The sequence below is a fragment of the Phaenicophaeus curvirostris genome, chromosome 19 (genome assembly GCF_032191515.1).
Source record: "Phaenicophaeus curvirostris isolate KB17595 chromosome 19, BPBGC_Pcur_1.0, whole genome shotgun sequence".
In the NCBI taxonomy this organism is placed as follows: Eukaryota; Metazoa; Chordata; class Aves; order Cuculiformes; family Cuculidae; genus Phaenicophaeus; species Phaenicophaeus curvirostris.
Genome location: NC_091410.1, coordinates 5,274,046 through 5,286,336, shown reverse-complemented (window position 1 = coordinate 5,286,336; position 12,291 = coordinate 5,274,046). Strand labels below are relative to the sequence as shown.

Below are 12,291 nucleotides of genomic sequence, written 5' to 3'. Positions count from 1 at the left end.
GCCGCTCAGGGTAAAGGCTGTGTCGTGTCCTGCCTGGTTGCCTGAGGTGCCATCTGTACACCCACTGGAGCAGATGGCCTGTCTGTGTCCCCTGGTCACGCTTTGGTACCTACCTGTGTCACACAGAGGCTGCCAAGGGCTTGTTTTAAGGAGGTGTGAATGTAGAGTTGTTCCAGGAGTGATGCTGTTCAGGGTCTGTGTTGCTTTACTGACCTTGTGCATCTTCTTTCTGTTACTGATCAGTAATGACATAGGACATGTAGAACTGCTCTGTCAGGTGATACCTCCAGGCTTGGTGGCTAAAGGCTTTCCTTGTCATTCCCTGGGACATCAGGGCAGTGATTCTGAGCTGCCAGTGCTGTCTCTTGCTTTCACTTTTCCGTTTGTGGTCTCTTGTCTTCAGAATTAAAAAACCCACAATATAAAAACACTAATGTGGGCAGAATCTTGCTTCCCTTGGAATAATTGAGGCGTAAAATGGAAAAAGACCCCCACTCATCTGGTTCCTATTCTTCATCCCAATCTGTAGGGCTGTTGGTGGTTGGGTCCGAGGTGTTTATCAGAACCAGTGGGATGCAGGCTGGGATTGACGTTGCTGCTTTTCTGGTATGAGGCAGCTGGAGGGATGATAGAATCATACTTGTTGTTTTATCCAAAGAAACTAAATCCTTTTCATTGACCTTCAGCAAAGGCCTCAAGGGCAGATGTTCCCCTAGCTTTTCGTCTAAGTATGGGCTCCTAAAATTAAAAAGAAAACAAAATCCACCAAACCCCTCCTGCTCCTCCTCCCTGCAGGGTCTTTTATAATTCTTGCTGTGCTGTTTCATAATGAAAAAGTATGTGGCATGACCCTTTGCATAATTTATTAGTGTTTTACATCAGGAAGGGCTCCAGGTGCCTCACAATAAATTTCCCATGGCAGCTTCACCATTTCCTTCTAACAAGTGCTCCGGTTCAGTCTCCGCAGGATCATATCAGTCTCTGCAGGATCATACCCTGATGGCATCAGACACTGTTGGTGTGAATGTTTTTGCGGTCTCTGTGGCTGAATCGAAGCGCTGCTGTGAGAGCAGCCCCATCCCACAGACCACTGGTCTGGTAACACCTCCTTTATGCTGGCTGGTGGAAGGTGCTTGGGACAGCTGCACCCTCCACGTCCTCTCCGTTGGTGTTTTGCCAGGCTTGGTGTTTGTCTGCAGCTTTGAGAGACACATATGGGAGGTTTGTTCCCCATGATAATGCTCTTGTGAGACTCCACCGGGAGTCCTGCGTCCAGTTCCAGAGTCCTCAGCACAAGAAGGACATGGATCTATTGGACCAAGTCCAGAGGAGGCCATGGAGATGATCAAGGGCTGGAGCACCTCCCATGTGAAGACAGGTTGAGAGAGTTGGAGTTGTTCAGCCTGGAGAAGAGGAGGCTCTGGGGAGATCTCAGAGCAGCTTCCAGTGCTGAAGAGGGATCCAGAAATGCTGAGGAGGGACTCTTTGATCAGGGTGTGCAGGGATAGGACAAGGGGAAGTGGTTTTAAGCTGAAAGAGGTGAGATGGAGATGAGATCTTAGGAAGAAATGTTTTCCTGTGAAGGTGGGGAGGCCCTCCGGGGTGTCCCAGAGCATTGGTGGCTGCCCCATCCCTGGGAGTGTTCAAGGCCAGGTTGGATGGGGCTTGGAGCCCCTGATCCAGTGGGAGGTGTCCCTGCCTGTGGCAGGGGTTTGGAGCTAAATGATCTTTATGGTCCCTTCCAACCCACACGGTTCTATGATTCTGTGTCAAATAATGCTCTCCAGTGAGGAGTTGCCTGGCCTGGTATCAGGGAGGGAAGCTGCTGCTCCAGGGCTGTGCTCTCCTCTCTCGGCAGAAAGCTGCCGTCACAGCCTGGCACAAGCACTGTTGTGCATCTCACGGCCACATGGGCAGCCGTGTAGCTGTTATATTCAGCACAAAATGACTGCTGAGGCACATGCTTAAACTCTTTTACCACAGCTGATCTCCTCCAAAGTCTCGGGTAACCTGTTTATGGCCATTCATACGAATGGTGTTTTCATGCAGGATAGTGTCGGGGACTGTAAATACTAAATGTTAATGGTGGTCTTTGCAGGTTTTGGAGACTTCATTCTCAGGTCTTTACTGCTAAGAGTTTCCAGTCTGAGGGAACTAATCTTAATCTGATTGCGACGTCTCCCACTCAAAGCCTAACCTACTTTAGCCAGGCTTTGTCTTGGAGGTATTTATAGAAGCTGGTGCGAGTGGTGTTGGATGTAGCATGAATCATGTATTCCAAGTCAGAAGTGCGTATCTGCTGGTGTGGGGAGCATCTGTGAAACTGCGAGCCACCTCCCAGCCCAAAGCCACCCAGGTGCCTCGCAAACGTTTTGTTTGGTACAAATATTTTGCTGCATAGGGGTTTCATGAAGGTAATGGCCAGTAACAGCTCCAGCATCCCAGTAGATCTGGACTTGTGTGGTTTTGCGCTCTCAAAGTGGAAGCACACTTGGGGCTGTAGGCGAATTATGGATTTATGCTCGTTCTAATGAGGCAACTTCTAAAAATAAGCACACTTAGCACATCCCTGCAGTGCAAAAATCACCATCTCGGATTTGAACGCTGACTCCATACAACATTGAAGCTTTCCTTAAAGGGCAGTAAAAGTCAGTAATAGACAGATGTACTGAAAATATTTGCTCGTTTGAAAGTGAGTTTCTGTAGTTACAGCTCTTAAAACCAACCGTGTCCTTGTCTGCATCAAAAGAAGCGTGGCCAGCAGGGCGAGGCAGGGGAGTCTGCCTCTCTACTCCATTCTTGTGAGACCTCACCAGGAGTCCTGTGTCTGGTTCTGGAATCCCCAACATAAGAAGGATATGGAACTGTTGGAATGGGTCCAGAGAAGGCCACAGAGGTGATGCGAGGGCTGGAGCACTTCTACTATGAGGATAGGCTGAGAGTTGGAGTTGTTTAGCCTGGAGAAGGGAAGGCTTCAAGGAGACCTTATAGTGACCTTCCAGTGCTGAAAGGGGCTTCAGGAAAGATGGGGAGGGACTTTTTACAAGGGCATGAAGTGATAGAAAGAGGGGAAGTGGCTTTAATTTGAAAGAGGGGAAAGGTTTATGTTAGACATAAGGAGCAAATTCTTCATGAGGGTGGTAAGTCACTGGCCCCAGTTGCCCAGAGAAGTCACGGCTGCTCCATCTCTGGAGGTGATAAAAGTGGATGGAATCTTGAGCAGCTTGACCCAGTGGAAGTTGTTCCTGCCCATGGCAGGAGGGTTGGAAGTGGATAATCTTTAAGGTCCCTTCCAACCTAAGCCATTGTATGATTTTAAAAAACGCTAATAACTCAGACCTCAGGCCTCTTCTTTCATCCAGGCTTCTCAAATAAACTGCATTACGTGCTGAAGTTCTTCATTGTTGGTTTGAAAACATGACTAGTTTTTTTCTTGAAGAATGGTTTGTCCTGGAGGTAAGGCTGCCAAATTAGCTGTGGTAGTGTTGGAGAACATCCATGAGTCAGGCTGGAAGGGAAATGAATACGACCACAAGACTGTAGGTTGGAAGGGTCTGTGGGAAGGTGGCACTGTGCTAGCAGCAACAGAGATCACGAGCTGGGAATGGATCTTGGGTGTGTTTGGGACATCAGCGGCTGTGGGGCTGCAGCTCTGAACACAGGTGGATGGATGTTCCTCTGCTGTCTCTACTTCAAAGAGACAAGGTCTAACAGTTTGGATAGCAGAAACTGTTGGAAGAGTAGAAAGATCTGTGTTGGGTTTTTCTCTGTCTCAGGTGTGAGTTGGCACTAGCTTTGGTTTGAGATGCCCTGGAAGAGATTAGAATTGATAGTTTTCTCTTGAGAAGAGGACCTGAAATGTTGAAGTCCTGTTCCAAATGGGACTGAATCACTCAGCCCACCTGGCCCTCAAACATCCCTTCCTCCCTGTTTTCTCTGTCTTTTTGTTGACATGTTTTTAATTTTACAAGGCAGAGGTAAAAAGGTTGCGCAGTTCATGACTCGTCTCCTGGCCAGCCGTCCTGCTGTGCGCCGCCACAACTCATCTTCCTGTGATTGACTGTCTTTTTTTCTCTGGTTATATTGGAGTAAGGAAGTAGAGTGCGGACTTGGTTCATGGTGCATTGTTACTCCACAAACTGCAAAGAAACTTCAGCATCCGACCAGAGGTCATGTTGACCTTTGCGCTGTGACAATGTGAGGTGGAAAGCATTTTGGCTGGGATCAAGACAGAAACCCTGCAAAAAATCCATTAAACACTGCTGTTTGGAAAATCTTGAGCATTTCCTTATGCGTAGTCTGACCATCATTAGCAGTGTTGTTGGTGTGGCCTGCGGGGATGGGGGTGAGGAAATTCTAGAGAGAAAATAGGATTGCTTTCTCTAACAGGAGGTGACTCAGAGGCTTGAAGAAATCATGGATGTCCTGGGTGAAGTAAAAATAGTAATGCAGACTATAACTGTGGAGGAACACTTTTGGAGTTCATGTTAGCTGCTAGATAGCTGTTTCTTCTTGTGTGAAGACCGGCTGTGGTACAGGGGCTTCAAGAAGCGTGAGAACCTAGCTGCAGAGCCAAGAGCTTGGATTAATCCTGATGATGGATAGCAACACATAATCTATTACACACTTAACACAGCATCCCTTCACTAGTGCAGCAAGAAACAAATGTGTGCTACGAGCCTGAATTGCTCTTCTGTGGTCACTGTGTAGGTGGGTCTCCAGTATGAACTTGGCAAGGTTTCCTAGCTACTTTTCACTGTGTCTGCTTTGGTTGTGGTCTATGAAATGCCAAGGGATGTGCCTTTGTGGAGCAGCAGGACACAAGGGATCACGTCTTCCCATGCCTCAGTTCCACGCCTGTTGCTCAAACAACAACATTGTTTTACGAACGGAGTGTTGGTGCACAGAGGGTGCTCAGGGCGCTGGTGTGGACGTGTCCTTTGGCTGCTGGTGGCCCTGCCAGCTGATGTTGGTCCTCCAGCTGTCTCAGGAGGAACTTTGGGCACCTGGCTTGGGCTACTGGCTTGGAATGAGATGGGAGAAGGCCTCAGGGTGAGAGCTGACTCCATTTCTCCATTCCTCGTCCCTAACACAAGCTCCGGTTTTCTAATGTTGTTGTGAAATGCGTTTTCCTTTTCATACAATATGTCTTCTTTTATGCTTATTTCCAGATGCTTCTTAGCATTTTGTTGCTGACTTTCTGTTCCTTGTCTCCCAGGTAAACGCAAAGCGCTGAAGTTAAATTTTGCAAATCCACCTTTCAAGTCCACAGCAAGATTTACCCTAAACACTTCGGGAGTTCCTTTCCAAAATCCACACATGTGAGTACAAAGCCAAAGGCACAACAAGTGGAACTGCTTTGAAATGACTTAGCCATCACATTTTAAATGCACTGTGATTACTTCAGTTATCTGTAGGTAGTTCGAACCTGTCAGTTTGCGTCACTGTAGAAGATTGATTGTTTTTCCCCCTCCCCTCCCTCGTTAAAAAAAAAGGTTAAATGTGGGATATTCCTGTTTTACACTGGAGCTACTGCCTTCGTAATTGATTAAATTGAGGTAGATTTTAGCTGGTAATGTAATATATGCCTATAATTAATGTCCCGACCTATTTGCTGTCATAGTCCTGTGTCTTTTTTCAGTGGTTATTACTTTTCGTTAGAGAGAAGTTCTTATTTCTGTGAAAGATGTAACTGGGATAGGTTTTTTTTCAGCACTAAAACAAACAAAGGGTTGAGGGTTGTCATTCCACCAATGAGGAGGTGTCAGGGAGTTACGCAGTGATTGGCTCTCACTGAGTTTCCCAGACAGCCAGCAACAGGGTATCCCTGTCCAAAGTGTGAATCCAGGCGTGGCATGGAACTGCTCCTGACGCTAGTAACAGTGAGACATCATCACAGAAACTGAGCTTTGCATCCTCAGATCCACCAATCCAGATCGATGGGTGGCACGCCCCCAGCCCTGACGTGTGGCAGAATGCGGCTAGTTTATCAGGATGTCTCATTTCTGTTCTGTTAAGTTCCCCCATGGATCTCGAGTTTGTCAGTAGCCGATCTCCAAAACTGCCCCTCCAGCTTCCCTGCCGCCTGGGCTCCTGGGTTGTCCCTGGTTATAGGCTGCTTCTGCTTGGCTCTGCATGCCGCTGCCTCTCTGCTTGAGCTCAGTGCCTTCTGCTTCCCCAGGACATACCCTCTGGGCTCTGTTCCTGTTTCTGGGAGCTTCGTTATGCTGGGAGTTTTCAAGAAAGCTTTTATTGAGTTAGAAATATGTTTCTGATGAGTTATCAACAGTAATTACATTATCTAGAAATTTAGAGTGTACCTTAGATTCTTCTTACCATCCCAAGTGACCTTTCCAGTAAGTCCTCTCTCTTTCTCTCTCTTTTCCTTTCTGAAATACAGTATTGTGTATAACGCTGGCATTTATGTATGAACTTCTTGTGTCTCATCACATCCTCAAATCCTTGTAACAGTTTTCTGTAGAACCCATCTGGGGCTCCTTTCTCTCTCAAATCTCCCTAGTCTATTAAATAAAGGACATAGTCTCAGTTAGTGAGTTCCTGCCATCAGCAATCTATAGAGATTTGACTTTTCTGTGTTTATCTACACGAATTTCTCTCTCAGTTTCACTGGCTCCTGTCTAGCACAGAAGAACTTTCATTGTTAGTTGGTGGCATCTTAAGTTTCGTGTTTGTTCAAGTGACTATTAAGAAGCTGCTGCTCTGTCCCAAAGGAGTTGCAGTTGTTGGCAGGGGGTGGATCCTGGGCTGGTTAGTGGTATAACTGGTTCTGAGGGCTTGGAAGTATTTTGGGTTGGATATGATAGCTGTTCAAGTGCCAAAAATTGTGGTGGTGCGTCTGTGCTAAATCTTTCTTGGGAGACTATGAGCTGTAATAGCCATTTCTGTTGGAAAGGGGTGGATGCTGTTGGCTGGGTTTCTTTCTCTGTGTTAGGGTGGACCAAGCTTGGATACAGCTAATTCATCCTCACATCCTTTGTGTTGTCTGTCATGGACGCTGTTTCTCAAAACCAAGATTCACATCTCCTGATTGCACACTTCTCTCAAGTGTTTGTCTTGCATCATGGTGATGTATCTGCATCCTGCCTCTTCCCAGAGAGGCTGGAATGTTTTTTCCTCTATTGTCTCGAACCAGATTTGAATTGAGTGTTCCAGACCTTCTGGCCCAGGTGTGTTCCCAGCGCAAGGTGTGTTTCTGTTCACTGAGTTGCTTCTCTTCCCAGCCTGATGGAGAGGGGTGGCCTCTTTGCCCTTGGCAGCACAGGTGATTTCCTTGTGCAGACCCTGTTGGTCCTGGTGGGTGGATCTGAAGATACAGAGAGGTCAGTTCCTCACAAAAAACTTGGGTTTCTGTGACATAGATCCACTGATCTGGAGGTGTCCCATTGCTCCTGCCTCCAGGAGGACAGAGGGGCCTGGTGTCAAATGCGTGTTGCCTGGACCTAGTGCTGGCTGGGGTGCAAGAGGAGGCATACAGTAGTGACCTGCAGCTCCGTGAGATGGAAATTGCTCATTGGCTTTATTTTGCTTGATTAAGAGGTTTTGGCTGGGGAACTGATCAGGCTGGATTGGTGGACGTTCAGGTAAGAGTGCGGTTTCTTACTAAGTAGGCTGAAAGCCAAGGAGCAGATGGAGCTCCTTGTGCCTCTGTGTGTGTTAGGAAGGAGGAAACCTCTGTGTAAACCATATCACTGGATCAAAGATGCTGCTGTGGAGGAGGGAATGCACGTCGTGCTGGAGGTGGCCCTGGAAATGTTGTTATACTGGGTATAGCTGAGCTCCCTCTCTGTGCCGATTCTCCATACCCTGGTAAAATGGGTACCCTGTCAAGGTATAAGTTTGCCTTCCTTTGTAGGGTTGTTTTCTCAGTTGTAGAGAACTCAGGAGTGTTGGAAAAGAAGTTGGGAATGTGGAGGAAATAATTTTGGGAATCACTGTAATCCAGATGTGGAGTTTGGCCACACTGAGCAGGGTTGTGATGCACCCGTAGGCTGGACAGGACTCGATGCGGTTTCCACAGGGAGGTTTCCCAGGTGATCTGTGTGCAATTATTGACTCCATTCCTTCATGCTAGTTCCTTGTTTTTAATGGCATGTTGTCTAGGGGAAGGATTTCAAAGGCTGTGGAATCTCAATTGCAAAATGTACAGTTAAGACTGTAACCAGTGCTTCCCAGTTGCCTGGCATCCCGTGGCACAGGAGACCTTCTGCAGCGGGATGAGCATCACACCTTGCTGCGCTCCTGCCTGGAGGCTGTTCCAGAGCTTCACTGCTCTTGTGGCTAGAGGCTTTTTGTTGGGCCCAGGAATTCATTTTGCAGTTGGAAAGAACATAGATTAAACACTGCTGAATACAGAAAGTTGGGACATAGGTTTCCAAATCTTTTTCCTGCCCCTCCCAGTCTTACCTTTCCCCTTGGTGATTTTCCTAAGCCGTGTCTTATGGCTTGGGTGTCAAGTCAGGGCTTCATCCAGTTGGATGTGTGGATGTGCTGCCATGGATGTGCAGGGAGCACAGGGGATGGGTGCAGGGTAGGAGACAGAGCTCACATCAGAACGCAAGACCACGTGGTGGCCCTGGAGCTGAGGGCTAGTGAGGACTGTGATGGCCAAGTGGTAGCAGGTGACATGCCCCTGATGTTCCTGCCCTGTCCCTGCCCAGGGCACTTCCCTTCTTCACCGTTCCCACTACATCCGCTCCCAGCTGTGTTGGGATGTTTTGAAGGAGGTCACCTTTGTCACAGATGACCAGGAAACTAAGCGAGGAGGAGACTAGCAGAGGCTACAGCTGCTCAGACAGCGGCAAAATCCCTCACTCCCCCAGTGCTGCTAAGGTTTTGCCCTAAATATTTTCTGAATTAGAATGTGTTTTAAGATCAGGGGGCTTTGGAGTGACCTTTAAGTAGGAGACAGACTCAGGTGGGCTTTGAATGAGATCAGAAGCTGGAGGTGCTCTTCTAGTTGCTAGTTCATTTCCCTGAAATGTCCCCTTCTGGTGGTTTCCCTGAAATGTCCCCAAGAGCTGAGACATCCCTTATTGCAACTAAAGGCTGCCGTGAGTGATTATGTGCACAGATCCTTTGGGGCAGGGGGGCAGAGCACTGGGGTGATGTTTTGAACAGCAGGGAGCGAGGCTGAGGGGTTAGAAGGAAGCTCTGTTCTTGTTCTGTGACTGATGGAGCTACAGAGGACAGGTGTCTTGTTCCATTTACCTATGACTGCTGCCAATCAGCGCTGTCAGTGCAGAGAGAGATTTTGTCTAGGTATAGCCTGCTATCCATCCTGTCCATAGAGGGTCTGGCACCATGAAAAACATAGTTTTGCATGTGACCTATCCAGGGTAAAGGCAGAATAGAGCCTGAATTCCAGAGAGTAGAGCTTCTACTTGAAAGGGTGCGGTCTAGAGAAGGTGTGTTTTGCTGACAGCTGATGCCTCAGCCCAAGGAAGCGTGTGCTCCTGCTCATGCCTGGTTGGAGGCAGCAAGGCTATGTGATCGCTGTGCTCTGCAGGCTGTGGTGAGCTGTCAGTTGAGACCATGGTTCTCGTTAGTTCAGGTTGTGTTTCTGACTTAGCCCAGATTAACAACTGCTAGCTTTGCTTTTCCTGCAGCAGGCATTGCAGAGGCTGGAGGACACAAGCTGTGGTTAGGGTGAGCTCTTAAACTTCCAATCCATTGTTTTTCAATTTCTATTTCCATCCCAACTTCTACCTTATCTGTCCTGTGTCCAAGTAGGATTTAGGTCACAAGCAAAATTAGATTACTCAATTATCTGTGTGTAAGCTCTACAGAGCTCCTTGCAGCTGGTGGCCTTTGCTGAGAGGAGGTTCAAATAACACTCACACAGAAATGATCTGCTGAGATGTGACCATGTAGCTGTGTGCGACAGGTTTGCTTGGCAGCTGCCTGTGTTGTGCTGCCCAGCGCTGGCATCCACTGAACCAAGCTGTTTGGTTGACTGTAGATGAGTTTTTTGGTTTTCTGAGCATTGTGCTCTTCTGATGCCATGACCTTGACTTCAGACTACAGAATGGAGATCTACCTGCTAAGAGATGAGCATACACAAAGGATTTTGGTTGACATCTGTTTCTAAGCAGGTTGCTGGAGTATCCATGCTGCTGGCTGGGACCTCTCTTGGCTGTCAGAGGTGCCACCTCTTTAGAACTTGAACACTGGAGCATTATGGTCTCATCTGGAAAGGTGACAAAATTAAATGCCTTCTTTTAGTTCTGACAAACTTCTGAACTGCCTGATGGCTTGCTGGACTCCATAGAACCCCTGTAGCATGTGGGTGCCTTCATGGATTCATTGTGACTTGAGCTGCCAGAGGTGCCCACGTGGACCTTCTGCTCCTTGTGATGCCTCGGAGAGTCACACACTTTCCAGATAGATGCCCCAAAAGTGTATTGGTAGATGTTCAGTAGACCTTCAGGGCTGGATTCCTCAAAAGCAAATGGAGGTCCAGTTGCATGTTGGACTTGTTCCTTTTTTACTATTTGCTCTTCCTGGAAAGGATTTTTCTGGCTGTTCCAAAGTCTCTCTCAAGTGTCTACTTCTCTTATACTTTTCCAAACCTTTCTGGCATGAGGTTTCAGGCTCTCTAGCTGCAGAGCCTACAGCTGGCTGAGTTTGTTAGGAAGTCACCTGCAATATACTACCACTCCTGAACGAACATGTTCATAATTACCTGTTTGAATTCTCCTGTCCATATTTGTCTGTCCGTTCCCCATTTCTATCAAAGGCATTTCCAATCTTTGTTACTGATTTCTGATTCCTTTCTGATACGTCCCCATCGCATGGTCTGATGCCTGGAATCTGTAGTGATGGGTTTTGGTGTGAAAGGTACAACTTCATAATGTGAATTTTGTTTTCTGTCACTGTTCTGCAACATTTTCTGGGAGCTGCAGCATCTGCATGTGATTACTGGGGTTGTGACATGGGGTCGCTGGGGTGAGATCCTGGATCTCTCCATAAAATGTGGGTTCAGCACCCACGGGACTAGATGAAAGCAAAACGATGCCAAATGATCCGTCCAAAAAGGAATTTATTGGTATAGACATTCTTAGGAATAAGATTGACATTGGCTGCTAAATCTGTGTTAAGAGAAAAGAAAGAGAGAAAGGGAGGAAAAGGAAAGAGAGAGAAAAGTGCAAGGACACCACCTGGGCTCTGGTCCTCCTCTCTCTCCAGATGACAGGCACTGCCTCCAATACCCTCATCCAGAGCGTTATTATTTATAGTTATTGGTGAGCCTGCACAGTGCTTCTAGGAAAGTTCTGGAACTGAGTTTGGCAGGGGTCAAGGGAGGCTCTGGGGTCTGAGGTTGGTCCAAGGTATCATTCTGCCCCTCCTCTCCCTACCGGCAAGACGGCTGCTTGAGCTCCGTGGGCAGCAAATACAGCCGGGCTGCTTGTGAGAGTGAGATAAGGCTGAAGGACGCTGCCTCTGCTGCTGTCGGAAATGAGTAGGTTAAGGCAGCAAAAAGAATCCATCTCTTACAACTGGGAAGCTCGCTTGTACTTTGAAGTGAGCACAAGTGAAATGGATACCTCCAAAGACCCAGCAAATCCATTTAAATGTTTGAATGGGTCTGTGGAAAACAGGCTTTCACTTTTCACACAAACCTCACCGTTGTCTAAGTGCCAGAGCAACATTTCTTACACTTTTTTTTTTTCAGGAGCTTTCTTGACAGACTGAGTTTTGTCTTGTATTTAACCTCTGATTTCTTCCAGAAGCTTACAAGTTCATATGGCCAATTATCTCTGTGGTCTAGATGACAAAGAGGGGGTAAGGTTTGTAAAACACTCTTGCTCAGTATCTCAGACTTCGAGTAGGTTGCCTTGTCAGGGAATGTGCTTCCAAAGTTAGAGTGAGATTTGAACTGAACAGGCTGCATTCAGATGTTTGAAGTTTTGATGTCTCTCTACAGTGCTAATCCTGCTCTGCAGAAGAGCTTTTGGTCTCTGCTGCTACCAAAATAAAGTTCTCTAGCAACTTCCACGTCTGTTGGAGCATCAGGACTATTCTCTTCTTTCTGCAAGAGTTTTGATATCTCAGCACTCTGCTCCTGAATTTAGGCCTTCCACATCTGGAGCAAAAATCTGGAGCTTGTGTATCTCATTAAGCTAATTTGCATTGATTTTTCAAAGGTGCTGAGCACCTGTTCTCCTGCCACACTGTTGGGACCTGGGTTCCTCAGAACCTCTGGAAACCTAATCACCTTCCTTTGGGCGTCTAAAACAACCTGACGTTTTATACTAATCTGGCTCCCATGGG

The 12,291-nt window shown here is 47.3% G+C and overlaps 2 protein-coding genes across 3 annotated transcripts in view; both read left to right on the top strand.

Moving 5' to 3' along the window:
* ADPRM (ADP-ribose/CDP-alcohol diphosphatase, manganese dependent) overlaps positions 1-12,291 on the top strand; it is a 193,257-nt gene that overhangs the window by 40,218 nt on the left and 140,748 nt on the right. The window lies entirely within an intron of this gene.
* MAP2K4 (mitogen-activated protein kinase kinase 4) overlaps positions 1-12,291 on the top strand; it is an 85,706-nt gene that overhangs the window by 23,997 nt on the left and 49,418 nt on the right. For both annotated transcript variants that reach the window (XM_069872347.1, XM_069872348.1), the window contains exon 2: positions 5,219-5,321. In XM_069872347.1, the coding sequence (XP_069728448.1) occupies positions 5,219-5,321 (103 nt within the window). The remainder of the gene's footprint in view (positions 1-5,218; positions 5,322-12,291) is intronic.